The 18,536-nt window shown below is 46.6% G+C and overlaps 1 protein-coding gene across 1 annotated transcript in view; it reads left to right on the top strand.

Moving 5' to 3' along the window:
• The first annotated feature begins 1,036 nt into the window (after nucleotides 1-1,036).
• The window catches only part of Lamc2 (laminin subunit gamma 2), a 64,818-nt gene continuing 47,318 nt past the window's right edge, over nucleotides 1,037-18,536 (top strand). Inside the window, exon 1 of the mRNA XM_021632876.2 lies at nucleotides 1,037-1,219. Within this exon, the coding sequence (XP_021488551.1) occupies nucleotides 1,147-1,219 (73 nt within the window). The 5' untranslated portion in view covers nucleotides 1,037-1,146. The remainder of the gene's footprint in view (nucleotides 1,220-18,536) is intronic.

Genomic DNA, 18,536 nt, shown 5'->3' with positions numbered 1-18,536 from the left:
TCACCCCTCCCCCACTTGTTACTCACGGTCAACTAGCACCGTGGGCTTGGCTGATACCATCCTGCTTAACATTTTTTTTTCCCCAGCAGGTCCAGAGAGAATGGCATGAGAAGTATGCTGTGAGATGTTAAAAGAGTAGGACATCATGGTCCTTTTTCTTTCTTTTCCTTTTTTTGTTTGTTTGTTTCATTTCATTTTGTTTTGTTTTCCAAGACCGTTTTCTCTGTGTAGCCTTGTCTGACTTGGACTCGCTTTGTAGACCAGGCTGGCCTCGAACTCACAAAAAACATCTGCCTGCCTTTGCCTCCCTGAGAGCTGGGATCGCAGGCGTTCGCCACCATGCCCGGCTCATGGTCCTTTATTTTTCCCCCCTTATGAACAAAGAGCTTGTTGAACATCAATTGTAAACTAGACACTACATCTATAATAGGGTCAACCTAGTCTTCCTGGGACACTGGCCTGCCAACAGTTAGTGACTTAGGGAGTTGCTAGCTCTAGGTTAGGGGGGTAGGTAGACCCAGCCGTTGGTCCACCCTGGTGGTGGTGATGGTGGTGGTGGGAGGGCGGAGGAAATGAGGTGTGAATAGAAACAGGTGGTGGGTATATGTGCTGTATCTCAGGGGGAAAAAAGTTTCTCCGAGAGCGAACAGCACACAGAGGGTAGGGGTGCAGAGTGGAGAGGGGGGCTTGGGGGCAGGCGGGGGATGGGAGGGGAGTGCTGTGTCTGACCCTTGAGACCCGGCTCCCCCATCTCTTTGAGGAGGGGGCGGCCGTTATCCACCAGAGTTGAGTTCTGCCCTGGAGCACCCCGGGAGAGAAGGGCTGTGGCCCGGGGACGTGGCCCGCAGCCCCTGCACCACGCCCACCCTCGGCGGGGCCAGGTGTGCACCCCGGCGGCGGAGGGGGGAGCCGAGGCCGCAGCGAGCGGGTGCGCAGCTCCGCGGGCGGCGCGCTGGGTGTTTGTCTGCCTCGGAGGGCTGGGTCCTCCTTGTTCACAGGTGAGTCACGCCCCGAGACACCGGCTCTCTTCCTGTCAGGACTGAGTCAGGGAGAAGAGTCGATAAAACCACCTGATCGAGGTAGGAGGAAGGCACAGCGGGGCGAGGACTCCAGCGGCCACCGCGGCGGAGAGCGCTCGGCCCGGCCATGCCCGCGCTCTGGCTCAGCTGCTGCCTGGCGCTCCTGCTGCCCGCGGCCCAGGCCACCTCCCGGAGGGAAGGTGAGTGCTCCCACCGCGCCTCCAACCTGCCCTTCCCTGCAGGCGGGGACGGCTTGGCTGAGCTCCCCTCCAGGGCTCCCGCTTGCTCTGCACAGCGCCCTTCTCCCCGCCCAGGGCTCCTGCAGAGATGGGCTGCAGAGTGACAGGAGTTTTCCAGAAAGCTCCCGGAGCTAAGAACAAAAACCCACGAAGCCTGTGGGCTGTGCCAGACAGGGCTTCCTCGCCCTGAAGCCATTCCTCTTTCGGTTCCCTCCCCCTCTTTTCTTTGACCCCTCCACGTCGGTTCCATCGGTGCCATGCTGGTCTTTAAACTCTCCTCTTGCTGTGATTTACCAGTGGGAGTTGGGTAAGAACTTTTCCATGCCAGGCAGCACCTCGCAGACTAAAAGAAAAAAGAGCTTCCGCAATCCTCCGTTATCCGCGGCGTGTTTTTGAGATGGAGCGTGAGCTCTGAAGCGTTCTATTGATACCCCGAACTGTGAATGTTACTCCTTTAAAACGGTTTTCACCTCCCAGATAGCAGACCCAAAAATCAAGCACCGTTTGCTCTTACCTTGAGCACCCGGCGGCTGACAAGTCTTGAGGCGTTAAGTTCACGTAAACAAAACTCTCGGAGAACCTACCAACTGTTTTTCATACGCATGTGTCCTGTCGACTAAGGTGACTCGGTGTGTGTGTTTCCCTGTCACTCAGCAGACGTGCTTTCCTCTAATTACCCCGACTTTTCGCGTTCATGTTTGCTGGTGCTTCCCATGCTCGGTGCCATCCCAGGCATCAATGCCATGGATCCAAGGGCACAGTGCATTGATCATGTACAATTGTCACCCCAAAGGGGTAACTGCGAAAGGATAGACATCTCATTTTCTTGACTAGAGTAACCGTTTCACTAGTTGCATCAAAACTTGTTGTGTACCTTAGATACGTAAAACAAACTTTTTTTTTTAATGTATAAAAGTGGTCATGTAGAGTGGGTTTCCTTTGAGTCAGGATAAACTAACCTATCAAGAATTGCAAATGCAGTCTCTGGATTAATTAGCATTAAAAGAATGGATCGACGACTAAGAAATCCTTTGACTGAAAAGGTCAAACAGTTGGCAGTGTTGCTTGCACAAGGCCACCCAGGCAGCCATTGACAGTGGCAGAACCTTTGATCCAGGTGTTCTCAGCTTTTTTGATCACGTTCTAAAAGTAATAAGAGAAAACTATATTACATTATGTGTTATATGTATGCCTTTTTCTTTTACAAGACAGGTAACCATTACAGCAATTTCCCTTTGGCTATAATGACGTGTGTGTGTGTGTGTGTGTGTGTGTGTGTACTGGATAACTAAAACAAATCTGTAGGATACCATCGATTGCTCACTGAAGTCAGGCTCAAGAGCTGTGCTCTCACAGCAGACTCTGTAGCCCTCCATTTCATCCAGACACAGAGTCAGACGCACCCTGTAGGCTCACTTTGGCACTTTCCCCTCCCTTAGAGACAAATTGCTTGAGGTACCATGTTCTCTCCAACAAAAGACTTTCTTTATCTGGGAGCCAAGTGAGACTATGAAAAGCTTGCCATCATGGAAGATCATTGATGTTTTTCCATTCCTGGAAAACTCCTAGGACTGGGATGTACCAGGAGTCGGGCTAAAAGTATGGTACCCGTCCTAATCCAAAGTGACCTGAATCCAGGGGTCCTCTGGGCTGCACCAGTGGGCTGTGAAAGTCTGAAGTCCTGATGTTGCTTCCTGGTTGCCTCTTGCAGGTGAAATTATGGTTAGACTATAATTACCAAGACTTACAGGGTTGGTCTCAACTAAAACACTAGCTTTAGAGTCAGCCTGACCTGGCAAAAAAAATTTTTTTTTGGTTTATTCACTTGTTAACACCTGTCTTGGTTACTTTTCTATTGCTGGGAAGAGACACCGTGACCAAGGCAGCTCATAAAAGAAAGCATTGGGGCTTGCTCCAGTGTCAGAGGGAGAGTCCATGATCATCAGGGCAGGGTGCAATAGCTAAGAGCTGACATCCCGAATCAGTAGGCAGCAGACAGAGAAAGAGAATGGCTTAGCTAGGGGTTTTAGAAGCCTCAGAGCCCACCCCTAGTGACACGCCTCCTCCAACAAGGCCACACCCCCGCAATCCTTCCAAAATAGTCCGCCAACTGGGAACCGAATATTCAAATATACGAGCCCAGGGTGGTCACCCTAGTTCGAACCATCCCAGTGCTCTCTCAGTAGCTTTTCGGGCTCTTCAAATGCTTGGAGCCTGCTTATCCATCTGCTAAATGAAGGCGCGAGTGCTGTGCAAGAAGGGAACGCTGTTGTGGACTGCCTTGCACAGCTGCGTCCACCTTTCTTGAGAGAGTCCAGAGGCTGTACAGGTTCAGATGACCAGTGAGCAGTAAGAAGCACGAGGGTTCCCATTTGGCATATCGCAGCTTGGGGAGAGACTGTGGCATGTGTCCCTGAAATGTCTGGATCATATCCCTGGGAGAAGGCTGGCTGGAGATGAGTGAGATGCGGAGAGGAGTGTGACAGAAAGGTAGCTGTGAATCTGGCTGTGAAGAGCTTTATGCTCTTGGTTGTATACCTAGGACGGTGCCTTACAGGCAAAGAAGAGTTGCGGAGAGTTGGTAAGCGGGAATGGCGTGACGGCGTTCAAGTTTTAGGAAGGCCACTGCGGCGTTCAGAGGGTAGAGTGAAATGGGGATAACCAAATAAAAAGCCATTGCAGTAACCCGAGTGAGAGCCGATGGTAGTGAAACAGCCAAGAAAGCGACGGCAGAAACTCAGAAGGTACAATCTAAAGAACTTGGCAACTCCCTAAGTGCGTGATAAATCTGTGAGGCCCTGCTACATTGGGTCTCCAGGGACACCCAGGGCTTTTCTTCCATCTTCTTTCAACAGTCCAAGAAAGGTGCTAAGGAATCAGTCCTGTTCAGGCTGACCTGCTCCAGGATTTACCCAACAACAAAGGTAAAATATTAGACAGAACTTAAAGCCTATTAGGATTTCAACACTGGCTCTCACGTCGGTCCTCCTTGCTTTTGGTTGTTCACAGAACACATCACATACTGATGATCAAACCTTCTGCTCCCTAGAGCATGTCCAAAACATGAAAGGCAGCCCTGCATTTTTGGATGGAAATTGAATCTCTCATCTCGCCCTAAAGAACAGCTATCGGGAAGCTTGATTCTGAAAACATTTAGTGGTGCATATGTGGTAGTTATCTGTCTCTTCATCTTTAGTACGTGAGTCACAGAAACATGTTTAAAGTCATATAACGTCCAAAGCGATGTGCTTCATTTCGATTTTTGTTTGCTTTTCATGAAATAGTTGCATTCGTAAACTAATTTGTACTCATCCTCAGAATTCAGGTTCTTGTCTTCTTAAAGCAACTTTTGCACAATTTCTTACTTCAAATAACTTAGATGTAATTCCTTTGGATTTTTTTTTTTTTTTTTTTGAGATATGGTTTCACTGAGTTGTCCAGGTTGGTCATGAACTCATGACCCCATTGCCTCTGTTCTAAGTGCTGGGGATCTAGGGATGAGCTACTGGCTTTGAATCTCTTTCTGTGGTCAATCAAGACCAGGTTTTCAAAAACAGTTAAAAGGTTTCAATACTTCTGGAGCACGTTGTGATCTTCACAGCACAGTCACCTTGAACTTATTTGTGATGTCTTCCAACACTCATGATCGTGAGCTAAGGGACAAGGAGTTACGTTAGATGATTTGGCGTTCTTCTTACTGGTAAGTATCCAGTGTATTGAGTGAGGTCATTCTAGCTTAACGTCTTCCCCAACAACACTTAAGTCATTGACGAAGTGCTCTGTAGTGTATAAGATTTTTTTCCTTTAAATTTTATTTATTTGTTTATTACAGTTTATTCACTTTGTGTCCCAGCTGTAGCCCCCTCCCTCATCCCCTCCCAATCCCAGCCTCCTTCCCTCTTCTCCTCCCATCCCCTTCCCCAGTCCACTGATAGGGGAGGTCCTCCTCCTCTTCCATCTGACCCTAGCCTAGCAGGTCTCATCAGGAGTGGCTGCATTATCTTCCTCTGTGGCCTAGTAAGGCTGCCCCCATCCTCCAGGGTGAGGCGATAAAAAAGCCAGCCACTGAGTTCATGCCAGAACTCAGAACAGCCCCTGTTCCCCTTACTAGGAAACCCACTTGGAGACTGAGCTGCCATGGGCTATATCTGTGCAGGGGTTCTAGGTTATCTCCATGAATGGTCCTTAGTTGGAATATCAGTCTCAGAAAAGACCCCTGTGCCCAGATTTTTTGGTTCTGTTGGTCTCCTTGTGGAGCTCCTGTCCCCTCAGGTCCTTCTTTCATAAGATTCTCTGCACTCTGCCCAAAGTTCAGCTATGAGTCTCAGCATCTGCTTTAATACCCTGCTGGGTAGAGTCTTTCATAGGCCTTCTGTGGTAGGCTCCTGTCTTGTTCCTTGTTTTCACCTTCTTCCAATATCTATCCCATTTGCCTTTATGAATGAGGATTGAGCATCTTACCCAGGGTCCTTCTTCTAGCTTAGCTTCTTCAGGTGTAAGTAGATAAGATTTTTAAAGGACTTCAATGTGCCGCTCCTCCCCCCAGGAATCATTCTTGGTGAGATGAAAAGTCTATATGTACAGTAAACAGGAAGAGAGAATTGGGGCACAGTGTATGCGGAGATGTCCTCTGGGGACATTGATTTTGGTGTTATAAACTCGGGCAGTTGATTTAGCTCTAGTGGTGGATGAGACTGTTGATTTACGATTGTGTTTATGGGAAAGTCAGGGTCTGAAATTACCCTGTTGAGGCCATTCTGGGAACGTTTTTCTGTTTAAGACGTTAGTAGTGCAGCCATTCTGACATTTGTTCTTTTCCTGGGGAAATTGCAAGGCAAGGGAGAAGACCTGAATCATCTCTCTCAGAGCAGTGCAGAAACAGGAGTCCCGTGACTCTGGAACTCTCTAATTTGGTCACAGATGAAGCTTAGCAGATTACTGAGGCATTCCTGGGGCTCTGTTGTAACATAAGCCCCAGATAGATGAGGTAATGCTTGAATCACCTCCAAAGCTAAAAGCTGTCTTTTTTGGTGTCTGTGGGTGACTATGTGTCTGCAGACATCCCTCCCTGAAGAAAAAACATATGCTTCTTCACATCACAGCTGAGAAAGTAGAAGAGTGTGGCGGCTGTACCCCACAACAGCAGCCAGCACAGGGCTGGAGTCTTCCCCTTCTGTGGCACGGGAGGAGAGGTGGAGATCATGGAGAAAGGGGTCTGTATCCCGGCCTTCCTCAGGCACTGCAGATCCAACACGGAACCCCAAGTGTGTCTCTTCCAGATTATATTTTTATTTACCATGGGAATACAAATTTTCATGTTGGGGAAAAAAAAATCAAATTGCAGCCAAATGAACTCAATGTTCCCACAATAAACGTGAAACAAGACAGATTATCTAGACGTTGAGCTGTGCTTTATATGGAAGACTTCTTACAACAAAGGTTGACACGTCTCTGTTTTTTCCTAGTGCTAAATGCTCATCTCCGTCCAGTGCAGGACAGCACAGAAGCAGGAGCCCCATTCCTTCTGGAGTAACCTTGCTTAGTCCCACAGGGCTGAGTGAGAGTGTATCAGACACTGTGAGTGTATGGGACACTGACTGAGAATGTGTCAGACATGGGCTGACAACGTATCAGACGCTGACTGAGAGTGGACCGAAGGGGTCACTAAGCAACCTCTTGTCTTATAAGAGAGGGTAATGATAATCAGGAAGGTAAAATCAGTGCCCGGATAACCATCACTGGGCATAGCGAAGCTGGGTTCAACAAATATAATGCACGTATGACAGGGAAGCTGAGAACCAAAGATTGTCTTAGCTAGAACACCACAGTTAGTAACAGGGCCAGGATTCACTTCTACATGAATGTTCAGTTCCCGAGATGGCTCCTTGACCTCCTTGGACTTCTCATTCTTAAAGCAAAAACAACCCCCCCCATACCCATTCATATCTTTTTTTTTTTTTTTAAAATAGGGGATTATGAAAGCTCTTTTAAAGATTTTAAAAGTTCGTGTTTGTGTGTGTGTGTGTATCAGTGAGTACATGCCACATGATTGTGTGGAGTGGAGAAGAAGGTGTCTGATCTCCTGGGACTGGAGTTACGGCAGTTGACCCGGGAATCAAACTCGGGTCCCCTGGAAGAGCAGCCAGCGCTCTTAACCACTCAGCCATCTCTCCAGCCTTTGGTTTCTCGTTCTTGTTATATACATTCATCTAAATTAATTTCAGTGGCTGGAGAGATGGAACAGGGCTGAAGAGCATAAGTTGTCCTCCCAGATGCCCTGATTTCAGTTCCCAGGACCCCTGTCGGGTTGCCTGCGCCTGCCTGTGACTCTAGCTCCAAGGATCTGATGGCCTCTTTTGGTCTTTGGGAGAAGCTGCACACACACGGCGTACGTACACACCCGTAAAATTTTTATTTTATTTTATTTGTTTGTTTGTTTTATTTTCCGTGTATGGATGTTTTGTCTGCATGTGTGTCTATACACCATGTGAGTACCTGGAGCCCTTTGTTCAGATCTGTTGTCATAGTCCCAAAGCAGTTGGGAGTCGACGCAGTGGCTTCATCAGAAAAATGAAATAAAGAAGAGAGTGGGGGTGTAGTTCAGCTAGTAGAGCACTTGTTTGGTGGCAGGTCGTGAGCTTCAAATATCTAGAAGATAGCCAAGGATGGTAACAGGCCTTTCTGTTTATACAGCTCCCTCCTCCCCCTCCTTTTCCTCCTCTTCTTCCTCCTGCTTCTCCTGTTGATATTTTGAATCTGTATGTGTATAATTGTGTCTAGAGGAGTCCTCCCCCACCCCCGGCTTTGAAGTCTTTCATGGACAGGCCAGTTTCATGGCTAGAGCACTGACTTCATAAATGTTACACAGATGGGTCTTTCCCATCACGACCCCCCTTGGTTTTGGTAAAAGTGGATTCCCGATGTTTAAAAATTCTTTCTCGTCTCAGCCAGATTGTCTCTCCCACAACAGTGGATCCAGCGGTGATCCTAACCCGTGCTCTCGCCTTATCCAGGAAGCAGGGCCAGGGTAGGAATCTTTGCCTGCTGAGCTCTGTGGAGCTCTCAAGCAAGGCCACAGCCCGTGTGATTAAGAGGCAGTAGCGGAAAAGCAGCATGCTCACCGCACTGACGTATAGGACAAGTTGCTTCTACCACCTGGTGGAGTTTTTATGGTCCATTCTCTTGGGATATTTGTTACTTCCCTTCGTGGGTGTATACATGTAGCTGGGCCCGTAAGAGCCCGTTCACGGATTCTTCTGACCTCAAGCAATACAAGTTTCTATTTTTCAAGTAAGGTTTTTACAGAAAGCCATCTCACGAATGCACCTCATGCACATTTTCCAAACCTCGTAAGCGTACAATAATTACAGCCATTCCTTTGATAAAGTTAAGAAGCATGACAGTTCGTGGTAGACGTCTACTTTTTTCTGTTTTTGTTTTTGTTTGTTTGTTTTGAGACAGGGCTTTTCTGTGTAACAGCTCTGACTGTCCTGGACTCACTCTGTAGACCAGGCTGGCCTTGAATTCACAGAGCTCCACCTGCCTCTTCCTCCCCGAGTGCTGGAGTTATAGGTGTGCACCGCTGCACCCCTCAATGACACATACTTAAGTGTATATGTAAAGGGATGTAGTGATACCTTAGAAATTGTAGCTGATATTTATTATGAAAATTTATTGCTCATAAAAGCAATAAGAGGTTTAGGAGGAACATTTGTCGGCTTGGGCTTTGGCGTCCCTGGGGGGTGCTTTGGGAGGTACCCCTCAGGTGAGAACTCCAGTTTAGCAGGCTGAATCAGCTGCAAGCCACATGTATGATTCCAAGCCTAAGTTGTGTCAATATGTTTAATGCGCTGAGAGGGAAAGTAGAAGCCTTATTTTAGCTCATAGTTATTCAAAGGAAGAATGTGGTGATGGGCATTTCGGTGTCTCGTGGTCACTTTGGACTGTTCACAGCTGACGAGATTTGCTCATGTTCTATCGTTCAGAATTGCTGACGTGATTACAGTCAAGCCCTGTCCATGCTCTGTAGTGCTTCCTACTGTGGCCTTAACCACACTGCATGGGCAGCACATGGATCAACAAGGGATGTCTCAGCAGTCTGGCTATGCTGGCTTAAAATGAAACTGAAAAGAGAGAGAGAGAGAGAGAGAGAGAGAGAGAAAGAGAGAGAGAGAGAAAAAATGAAATGAATTTCAATTAAAGGTCTCCTAGTGTGGGAAATAACTATTCTAATTATAACCTAACTGGTGTCATGCTTTAAAAGGGTTAAACTGGAAACAGACAGTCACACAACTGAGCCCTAAAGTTCAAGACAAGTTTGAATGATGAAATATTCATACTTTGTTTCATTTACATAAATTGAATATTTATTGAATTGTCAGAAAGAGACATCTCATTAAGGAGATTTTTAAAGCCAGGAAATCTTTGTGAATGTCTCATCATCACACTTAAATATAGTAGAAAGTAATATTTTCATCTTAAGTAGCTCAGATTTGAAGACTGAGTTTTTCAGACAGGATCGGAGATTCTGATGCGGCTGGTACCTAGTGGCAGCTGATGGTGCGTTTTGCTTTGGGTTTCATAAGGATTGTGTGATTTGAGCATTTGTAAATACATTTGTAAATACATTAAAATACATTTAAGAACACATTAGAGTAGATTCCTGTTGAAAGGACACCTTTGATCATTGCTTTTGTGCTGCAGGCAGCCTGTGGCAGGTGTTTTAAAAGTGAGTAAATGTTCTCAACCTAATCCTTATTCACCAAGCTTGGTGCAGGCCGATTTCTCCCTGCGCGACCTCATGCTGGGTGAGTTCTCAGAGGTGGGGATGACAGTTGTCTCTGCTTTTAATGTAAAAGATTGCTACTTTACAGGACAGCAGTCCTTTGACTCTGAAGTCGGGGTGGGGGGGAGGGATGGTGTCCAAGATGATAAATTAGCATCTAATGTTTAGTGTAATGCCTTTGAACAAAGGAAAGAGCTGTTTGAGATTTTCTTTTTTTAATATTAGTTAAAGTTTATTCACTTTGTATCCCAGCTGTAGCCCCCTTCCTCATTCCCTCCCAATCTCACCCTCCCTCCCTCATCTTCTCCCTGCCCCTTTCCAAGTCCACTGATAGGGGAGGACCTCCTCCCATTTCATCTGACCCTAGCCTATCAGGGAGATTTTCTTGCCTTAACTCACTGCTCCTCCAGTGATGGTTTCTCTTTATGAAGCAAGAATTGTAAGAAGAAGCAGAGAAAGAAAGATATCAACTAAACAGTATAAGCCAGGCAGATAGAAGTCCTGTAAACCCAACTCTCAGAACAGTGAGGCAGAAAGACCACAATTGCCAGGCCGGCTTGGCCTAAAGAGCAAGCGCAGGACTAGCGTGGGTAAGGGGCATGACCTTGTCAAAATAAAAGAATGAATGAAAGAACTGAGATTGGCTCAGTGTTAAAGCAGTCACCCAGCTGTCTAGGCTCAGTCCTTACTACAGGAGATACATACATACATAGAAGATAGATGAAATATATATAGAGAGAGAGATACATACATGCATAATACATAGAAGAAAGAATATAGATGTATATATACACATATATTCATACACATATATACATGTATGTTCATATATGTGCATATATGTGTGTGTTCAGTTGAGAGTTATATGAAACTAGGCTGGAAAAAAAATAGTACCAAATCATGTTCATCCTTGTAGGCAATGTAAATTGTTTTGTTTTTGAGATAGGGTTTCTCTGTGTGTAGCCCTGTCTGTCCTGGAACTCACTTTGTAGACCAGGCTGTCCTCAAGCCAGAAAAATACTGTCAAAATATAAATATTCTCAACTCCTCTATGTTTAAAGCTCTCTAATACCATTATTTCCTCTAATATTATACATTAGAATTCCTTCACCAGCACTTGGGAGGGAGAGGCAGGCAGCGCTCTGTGAGTTCGAGACCAGCCTGGTCTACAAAGCGAGTCCAGGACAGCCAGGCAGGGCTCTTGTCACACAGAGAAACCCTGTCTCGAAAAAACAAAACTACAACAACATCTTCAAGAGAGAGTTGTAGAGGGAGGGCTCAACAAGGCTCAGGACTGAGTCCTTAGAAACCAGTATTTGGAGATGGGGAAAGGTCAGGTACGACAAGGCTTGGTTGCAGAGATGAAGTGTCAGGCGGAAACCTGATGGCATGACCTCATACTGCCTGCGAGAAGAGGATTTGAGAAAAGCAGGGCGAGGATGTGGTGTCTTGGCATGGCAGCCAGAAGGCAGGTTCGGAGGCGGAAGGCAGGCACCTTTCCCCTAAATCAGGAGGACAACGCAGTGTCCGCCTCAAATGTTCCTACACGGATTCAGTCCCAGGCTATTACTGTAACTCACGCAGACCTGCGCCCAGCGGCTGAAACGGCCCAGCGAGGCTCGCAGAAACATCGGCCAGCACACGCCGCCGTCAGGTTCAAACTTGCCGCTGGGATGCCTAGCTCCTGAGGTAGTGCTGCTTACGGGGCAGGCTGCCCCGTCAGGGCTGCTGAGCTCATGCCATCCCGTCAGCCTGCTGCACGCCCCTGCCCCTCCTCCACACAGCCGTTGGCTCGCTGCCCAGCTGTGGCTCCTGTCTCAGAGGCCAGGGAGAGACGGTAAGCCTGGGACAGAGAGAGCTCCGCCGGTGCTAGCGGCAACCTGCCAGAAAGTTCCAGACCCCCCCCCCCCCCCTTTAATTGAAAAGGCCTTCCTAGCTGCATTCTTTGCTCATCCCGCTGTGGACGTTTTGAAATATTAGCCACAATGCCACACAGAAGCAGCAACCACAAGTGTGTATTGCATTGGGGAAATTTCTGTGCAGTTCCTGGGGTGAAACCTAAGGGTCTTCGTGTGCATGCTAGTAGGTACTGAATCACCAAGCTATACCTCCAGCTCTACATTCTGGAAATATCAAACTGCATTCTTGGACTTCTGGGAGAATTCTGTAGGTTCAGGTTTTTATTTGGCTTTTCTTCTTTTACACGATTTGCTTGTGTGTATGTGTGTGTGCATGTGTGTGTGTATCTATGCACATGCATGGCAAGCATGTGGAGAGGTCAGAAGACAACTTGAAGGAGGTATTTGTCTCTTTCCACCATGTGTATCTGTGACTTGAACTTGGGTCTTCAGGTTGGCAGAGCTCCTCTACCCACTGAGCCATGCCCACCAGCCCCTGATGGCTTTTCTTCAAGTCAGACTGCCTATGTGACACCCTCCCTCCCCTTTCTCCTGCTTCCTTTTCTGCGGTCTTACTTCTCTCTGTCCATCCATCCCCTCTGTCTTAGCAACGATGGTGCCAAGCACTGGAGCAGGTGCCATTGGAATAGAGAAGAGAGCAGTCCTGGACATGACCTGGATAAGGCCCACAGATGTGATGTCTATAGGAGCAGGGAGCTCTAGGGGTCGTGTGTGGACTGCTTCCGGCATTCACAGAGAAGCCGCTGCAGGTCCTGAGCATGGACGTGCATAACCTGCTTTATGTCTCTTAGGGTGCCCAGCCTGCCCTGTGGAAATGGTAGATCTGAAGGCCAGAGGCGGCAAAGAGCTCAGGGGTCTAGAATTCAAGCAAGGTTCTAGATGTAGAGGCCCGGGGGACAAGAGAACGGGAGCTGAAGGAGGGGCCACTCTACAAGGTTTTTAAAGGAGTTTGTATATAATCATCTTGTTACTGTATTGAAGGCACCAACAAACACAGCGATTTCGCGCACCATGCCGAGGTGAAAATTAGATTGCCCTGGTGAAAAGCTGTGTGTCTCTATTATTTGTTTTTGTGGGGTTTGTTGTTTGTTTGTTTGTTTGTCTGGAACAGATTCGGCTATGTAGACCAGGCTCACCTCTAACTCCCAGCACTCCTCCTGCTTCCGTCTCCTGATTGTTAGAATTACAGGCGCGAGCCCACACCTGGCTCAGAGCATGCTTTTAAGTTTAGCACAATAGAGAGAGAGGCTTTTTGTAACACGGGTGACCAAAGGTATGCCAAGTTATTATGACTTCTGGTAGCTGCTTGCTCCAAAGGTGATCTGGGAGGTTTTAACCATTGCTGGAAGAACCTGTGCCTGCCACTGCTGATTCTCCCCCAGCCTTGCCCCAACTGCAGCCCTAGGAAACATTTTCTGTTTCCTTTCATTCTCCTAAGTCTACGACTTGGAAACAGCCTTTGCCCCTTGGCTTCCTGTCCTGACTTGTCAGAGGCCATGTTTAGTGAGGGGTGGGAGTGCTGGGAACAGCCCAGAGGGATTCCAGGCTCCATTGTTTAAAGAGGCTTTCCAGCTCCTTTGATCTGCTCTCCTCAAGAGTGTGGGTGGTAGTGGGCGGACCAGCCTGTGTCTGGGTGCCTGGTGGGCCTCTCCTAAGAAGCACCTTGAGGGTCAGCGACCGAGCTATTATAGTTATCGTTATAATACACACTTACGCAGCAAAGAAGCAGGCCCCCAGCACACGCAGACACAAGCGCCGCCCACGCTTCTCTAGACTTAGAGAAATATGTGACAATCTTTGTAAAATGATTCCGGTTCAGAGTGTTTATTTAGGGCTGGAGGTGAACTTGATGAATTGCATTCCTTTATCCGTGGGGAGGACCTGGCTGTCTGTCAAGAGCTGGAGTGAGGGGACAGAGATGCAGATGAAATCTGAAGAGGTGTCTCTGGCTGGGAAACAGTGTGGTGTGAATGAATACGCAAAGAAATGATGAGTGAGGTGTAGCAACAGACAGTTTAGTTTGAGCCCCGTGTCCAGGGTTAATTGTTCTCTCTCTCTCTCTCTGTGTGTGTGTGTACCTATAAATACCATAGCCAATATATGTAAGTCAGAGGACAATTTATGGGAGTCAGTTCTCTCCTTTCACAATGTGGGTTCCAGACTTGGAATGTGGGTTGTCAGGCTTGGTGGCAGAGTGTCTTTACCTGCTGAGCCATTTTGCCAACTCTGATTTTGTGTTTTCTGATGCAATGTTTCATATCTCTTATCTATCTATCTATCTATCTATCTATCTATCTATCTATCTATCTATCTTTTATCTATCCATCTGTTTGTATGTATGTATGCATGCATGCATGTATGTATGCATGCAGATTTAAACTGAATATACGTGTTTCTCTGCACATCGTGTGTGTACTTACATGCATGTAGAGATCAGAGGGCAATATTGTTCCTCAGGAGCTGTCTTTTGAGACTATCTCTCATTAGCCAGAGACTCACTGGTTAGGCTAGGCTAGCTGGCCTGCAAGCCCCAGGAACCCAGCTCTGCCTCCCCAGTGCTGGGATTTCAAGTATGTGCCAGCAGCACACCCATATTTTTAATTTGGGTTCTGGGATAAAACTCAGGTCTTCATGCCTGCGTAACAAGCAGTTTACTGATTGAGCTGCCTCCACAGCCCCCCGTAATGACATCTTAATGCTGACTCCCGGACCCAGGCCTGCTCATTGGGAAACTGGAAAACATGGGTAATGTGATAAGTGCTTAATAAATATATACAAATTATATAAGTTTATAAATATATTTTATAAATATGAATAAAGATGATGTTGACATTCAACATCATCTTTGGAGAAATATGTTAATAGCTGTGTTATAAAATCTTACTGGCTTGTGAAGTATTAGTGTCCAGGTACCTAGTACAGCCTCCCCATTGGATAAGAAGTGATATTTATTAAATCAACGAAATAAAGCCAGGTTTGGTGGCTCACGGGTGCAATCCCAGCAACGGTGGAAGCTGAGATGGAAGATTGCCATAGTGACACACACACACACACACACACACAAAATCAATGAAGTAAATATGCATTTTCTTGATTAAGAACATAAGAGAGAAAAGAAGAATCAGCAAAACCAGCATCTACCAGTGTGCTGGGGTGTGGTGGCACACACCTGAAATCCTAGCACTCAGGAGGCTGAGGCAGGAGGATCTCAAGTTGGAAGCAGGCCTGGACTACACAGTAAGCTCTATCTCAAAACAAAACAACAACACAGTCTACCAAAGAGGAAAGAAAGGACTTGCCAGTAGGGGTAAAGGAAAATCTATAGTCTGCAATAAAATGATAGGGAATAATTTTATATGTTTCTATGTTTGAGGTCATTTACTAGAAAGTCGCTGTACCCAGGAAATAAGTGGGCAGAAAACATAAGCCAGACAAGTATTGATTAAAAAGAAAAAAAGAAAGAAAAAGAAACAGTAACTAGCACATAACACTTTCCAGCCTTCCCATCTTGCCTTATTCTCTGTGGTATCTTTACACGTGTTTATGTCTGCTGGCTTTTGTGTTTCTCCTTAATAAATATCACTATCCTAATATGCTCTCTCTGTGTTACTCATTTGCCTTGGTTATCTGCCTCCCAGACTCTCTCGGCAGCTCCTCGAGGGCTGGGACTCATGCAGGTGTTGTTTGCTGCCGGGTCCAGCGCCTGGACTAGCCTGGCGCACCTCAGATGCTCAGCGTGTATTTGCTCAGCGTGGAGGATTGAAAGGACTGTCAGTAAACGGCCTGCTGCTGCCTCGAGGGGTGCCCGAGAATCTTGTCTTACCTGCGCTGTCATCACTGTGTGCGTCAAGGCCTCCCAGTGAAAGCTCGTGGCATAGTTACAAGGTTTGAGACCTCGCCAAGCTTGGAAAAACAGCAACAGATTTGAAAAATAAAAGTGAAAAAAAGTTTTCCAGGCATAAAATCAAACACATCTCAACACTGGGAAGGAAAGTGTAACAATAAAGACATTTTTAGCATTTCTTCTTGTTTCAGAATCTAGTGTGGGCATCCATTTAGATCTGTTTCTCTAGGTAGACTGAGCTAAATCGGACTCCCATGGAGAAGAATAGGCCAGAGTAATTGCTAAATTTGTATTTTTCAATACGTGTGCCTAGAGGTGGGGATAAATGGAGCCCTTTCAACGGTAGAAGCACAAACATCTGTCTCCAGGGGAGGCGCTGGGGTCAGGTGCTTTCAGGTACTTCCAGGCCTTCTTATTCAAAAGCCTGAAATCAAAGCTCACACAGATCTGCCAACATAGCAAAGAAACACGATTTAAAGCAAAACAGTAAAAGAGATGAGAAGACATGGCAAGGGGCACCGAACCACACGAGTGAAGACGCTCACAGCCTGATTATGGTTTGGAGCCTCCTTGTGGAGTTCAAGAGGAGGAGGAATTTGGTTACTGGGGGGAAGTAGCAGAGGCAGTTTCCTATTTAGACTGATTGGATCATATAATCATTTTTCTGTTGTGCATCTCTCTTCCCATACGCATCTGATTTCAAACACATGCCTGCCAATATGCATAGACATAGGATGGCAAATAAAAGATTTTCCCTAAAAATTCACCTGAGGATGCAGTTTGCCTTCTTGTGTATGCTCCGAACCCAACCCAGGCTGAATCAATTTGCACTCCTCAGACCTGGATGCATTTCCAATAGAGAATGTATTTGAATAGACGCTGTCTCAGCGTGATGGCTGTTAGGAAAAGAGAAGTCTCTTACTGTCCAGAGAAGGGGGTGCATGTCCTTTGCTGCAAGGGGTGGAGCAGGGTAGCTGGGTACGTTGTTTGGAGAGGGTTGGGTTTACATGGTTTGTGCAGGTAAAGGAGCAAGGCTGCCACGTGCATTATTAGGGGAAGGGGGGCGGTCCATAACCCAAACCAACCAGAGTCCCAGATTACTAAGCTTTTACAGGCCTCCTTCACATCTGGAGCCAGTTTGCTTCTCTTTCTCTCCCTTTCCTTCTTTTCTCCTTCCTTCCTTCCTTCCTTCCTTCCTTCCTTCCTTCCTTCCTTCCTTCCTTCCTTCTTTCCTTCCTTCTTTTCTTAAGACAGAATCTCATTCCGTAGCCCAGGTTGGCCAAGAACTCCCATCGATCCTGTCTTAGCTCCCCAAGTGTAGCAGTTACAGCTATGAACCACCGCATTCAGCAACAGGGTCCCTAAAATTAGAAAGAGCTTTCATTTATTGGTTCATTGGCAAAAACTTAACAGCTGCTGCGGACCAGCTTCTAGCCCTGTGTGGTAACCCAGAACTCCAATTTTCCCATTTCCTACGTGTTGGAAGTAAGAAGCAAAGTACAGTACTTTGCCCTTAACACAGCTTTGTTTCAAAAACAAACAAACAAACAAACAAAAACACTTTAAAATATTTTTGGCAAATATTTAAAATTCAATAGATTTTCTACACAAAGCCAGATTTCTGTTTTCTTTGAAAAGCATAAATGGAAACCTTGACTCCAGCAGCCCTTCACCCTGGCTATCTGTCTGCTGCTGTCCTCTGAAGGGGCATAGTCACTCTACTTGTTGGCCTGCCTCTAGCCTTGGGGTGCCCTGTGGCCACCAGTGAGCTCTTGGTGCTTGTTAGTAAGAAATGACCCCAAATGAAAAAGAGTCACACAAGCTGCGTTATACTCATATTATTAAGCCCAGTTGTGAGAATATTTTAGAATTTAAAACAGGACTTTTTCCCACTCCCAGTTGTGAGAGTGAGTAGTCATTGGTTTTATAGACATCAGTCTAAGGAGAAATTTTGAAGGGAACCATGGTTCAAATATACACCAGGAGCAGAAAGAATAGTTCCGTGCAGAGAAACAGGATAAGTTTTCCTCTCAAGTCTGGATGTGAGTGTTTGATGTTTCAATGTTATATCAGTACAGTTCATGTAATCATAACCCAGTCTGGCGGCTGCAGAGGCCAACAGGCAAGGCAAATGGGAGTATTTGCACAGTTCTCAGGCAATGCAGGCCCTCCAGGCCAACACGCTCCTCCGGTGAAGTCTGTCCATGGGATGTGGTGGTAACTATCCCAATGCTTGGGAGATGGTCAGCACAAGGTCGTTTTCAGCTCACATTGAGTTCCAGGGCAGCCTGGGCTGCATGAGGCCCCATCTCAAAGACAGAACAACAGTATGCCTGGAACTAAAGAAGCACAGCGGAGTGTGTAGTTGCTTGGAGACCGCTCTGAGGAAGTGTGGAGCAGAAAGGGCATGGGATGGCACGGTGGAAGAGCCTTCCAGCAACGGCTGCCTGGTATGCATAACTCGTGTGATGGGTGTACCCATTCCTCGGTGGAAATTTCACAGCTCATGACAGCTGTGTGGCACATCTGTTGGAGATTTAAAAAATCCGTTTCACCAGCAGTAGTTGGGAAAGACTCAGCTTGGCAATGGTTCTGTGGGAAAAAACAAAAAAACAAACACCTCCGGCAGTTTGAACGGGGGACAAATTCAGTACACTGTAAACTTAATGAAATGTTGGTCTTTGTCTCTGGCATGAAGGTGTCTAGTCTCAGAACAGGACTTTGTTATGA

Source organism: Meriones unguiculatus, chromosome 11, assembly GCF_030254825.1.
Source record: "Meriones unguiculatus strain TT.TT164.6M chromosome 11, Bangor_MerUng_6.1, whole genome shotgun sequence".
In the NCBI taxonomy this organism is placed as follows: Eukaryota; Metazoa; Chordata; class Mammalia; order Rodentia; family Muridae; genus Meriones; species Meriones unguiculatus.
This window is presented reverse-complemented; position numbering and strand designations above follow the sequence as displayed.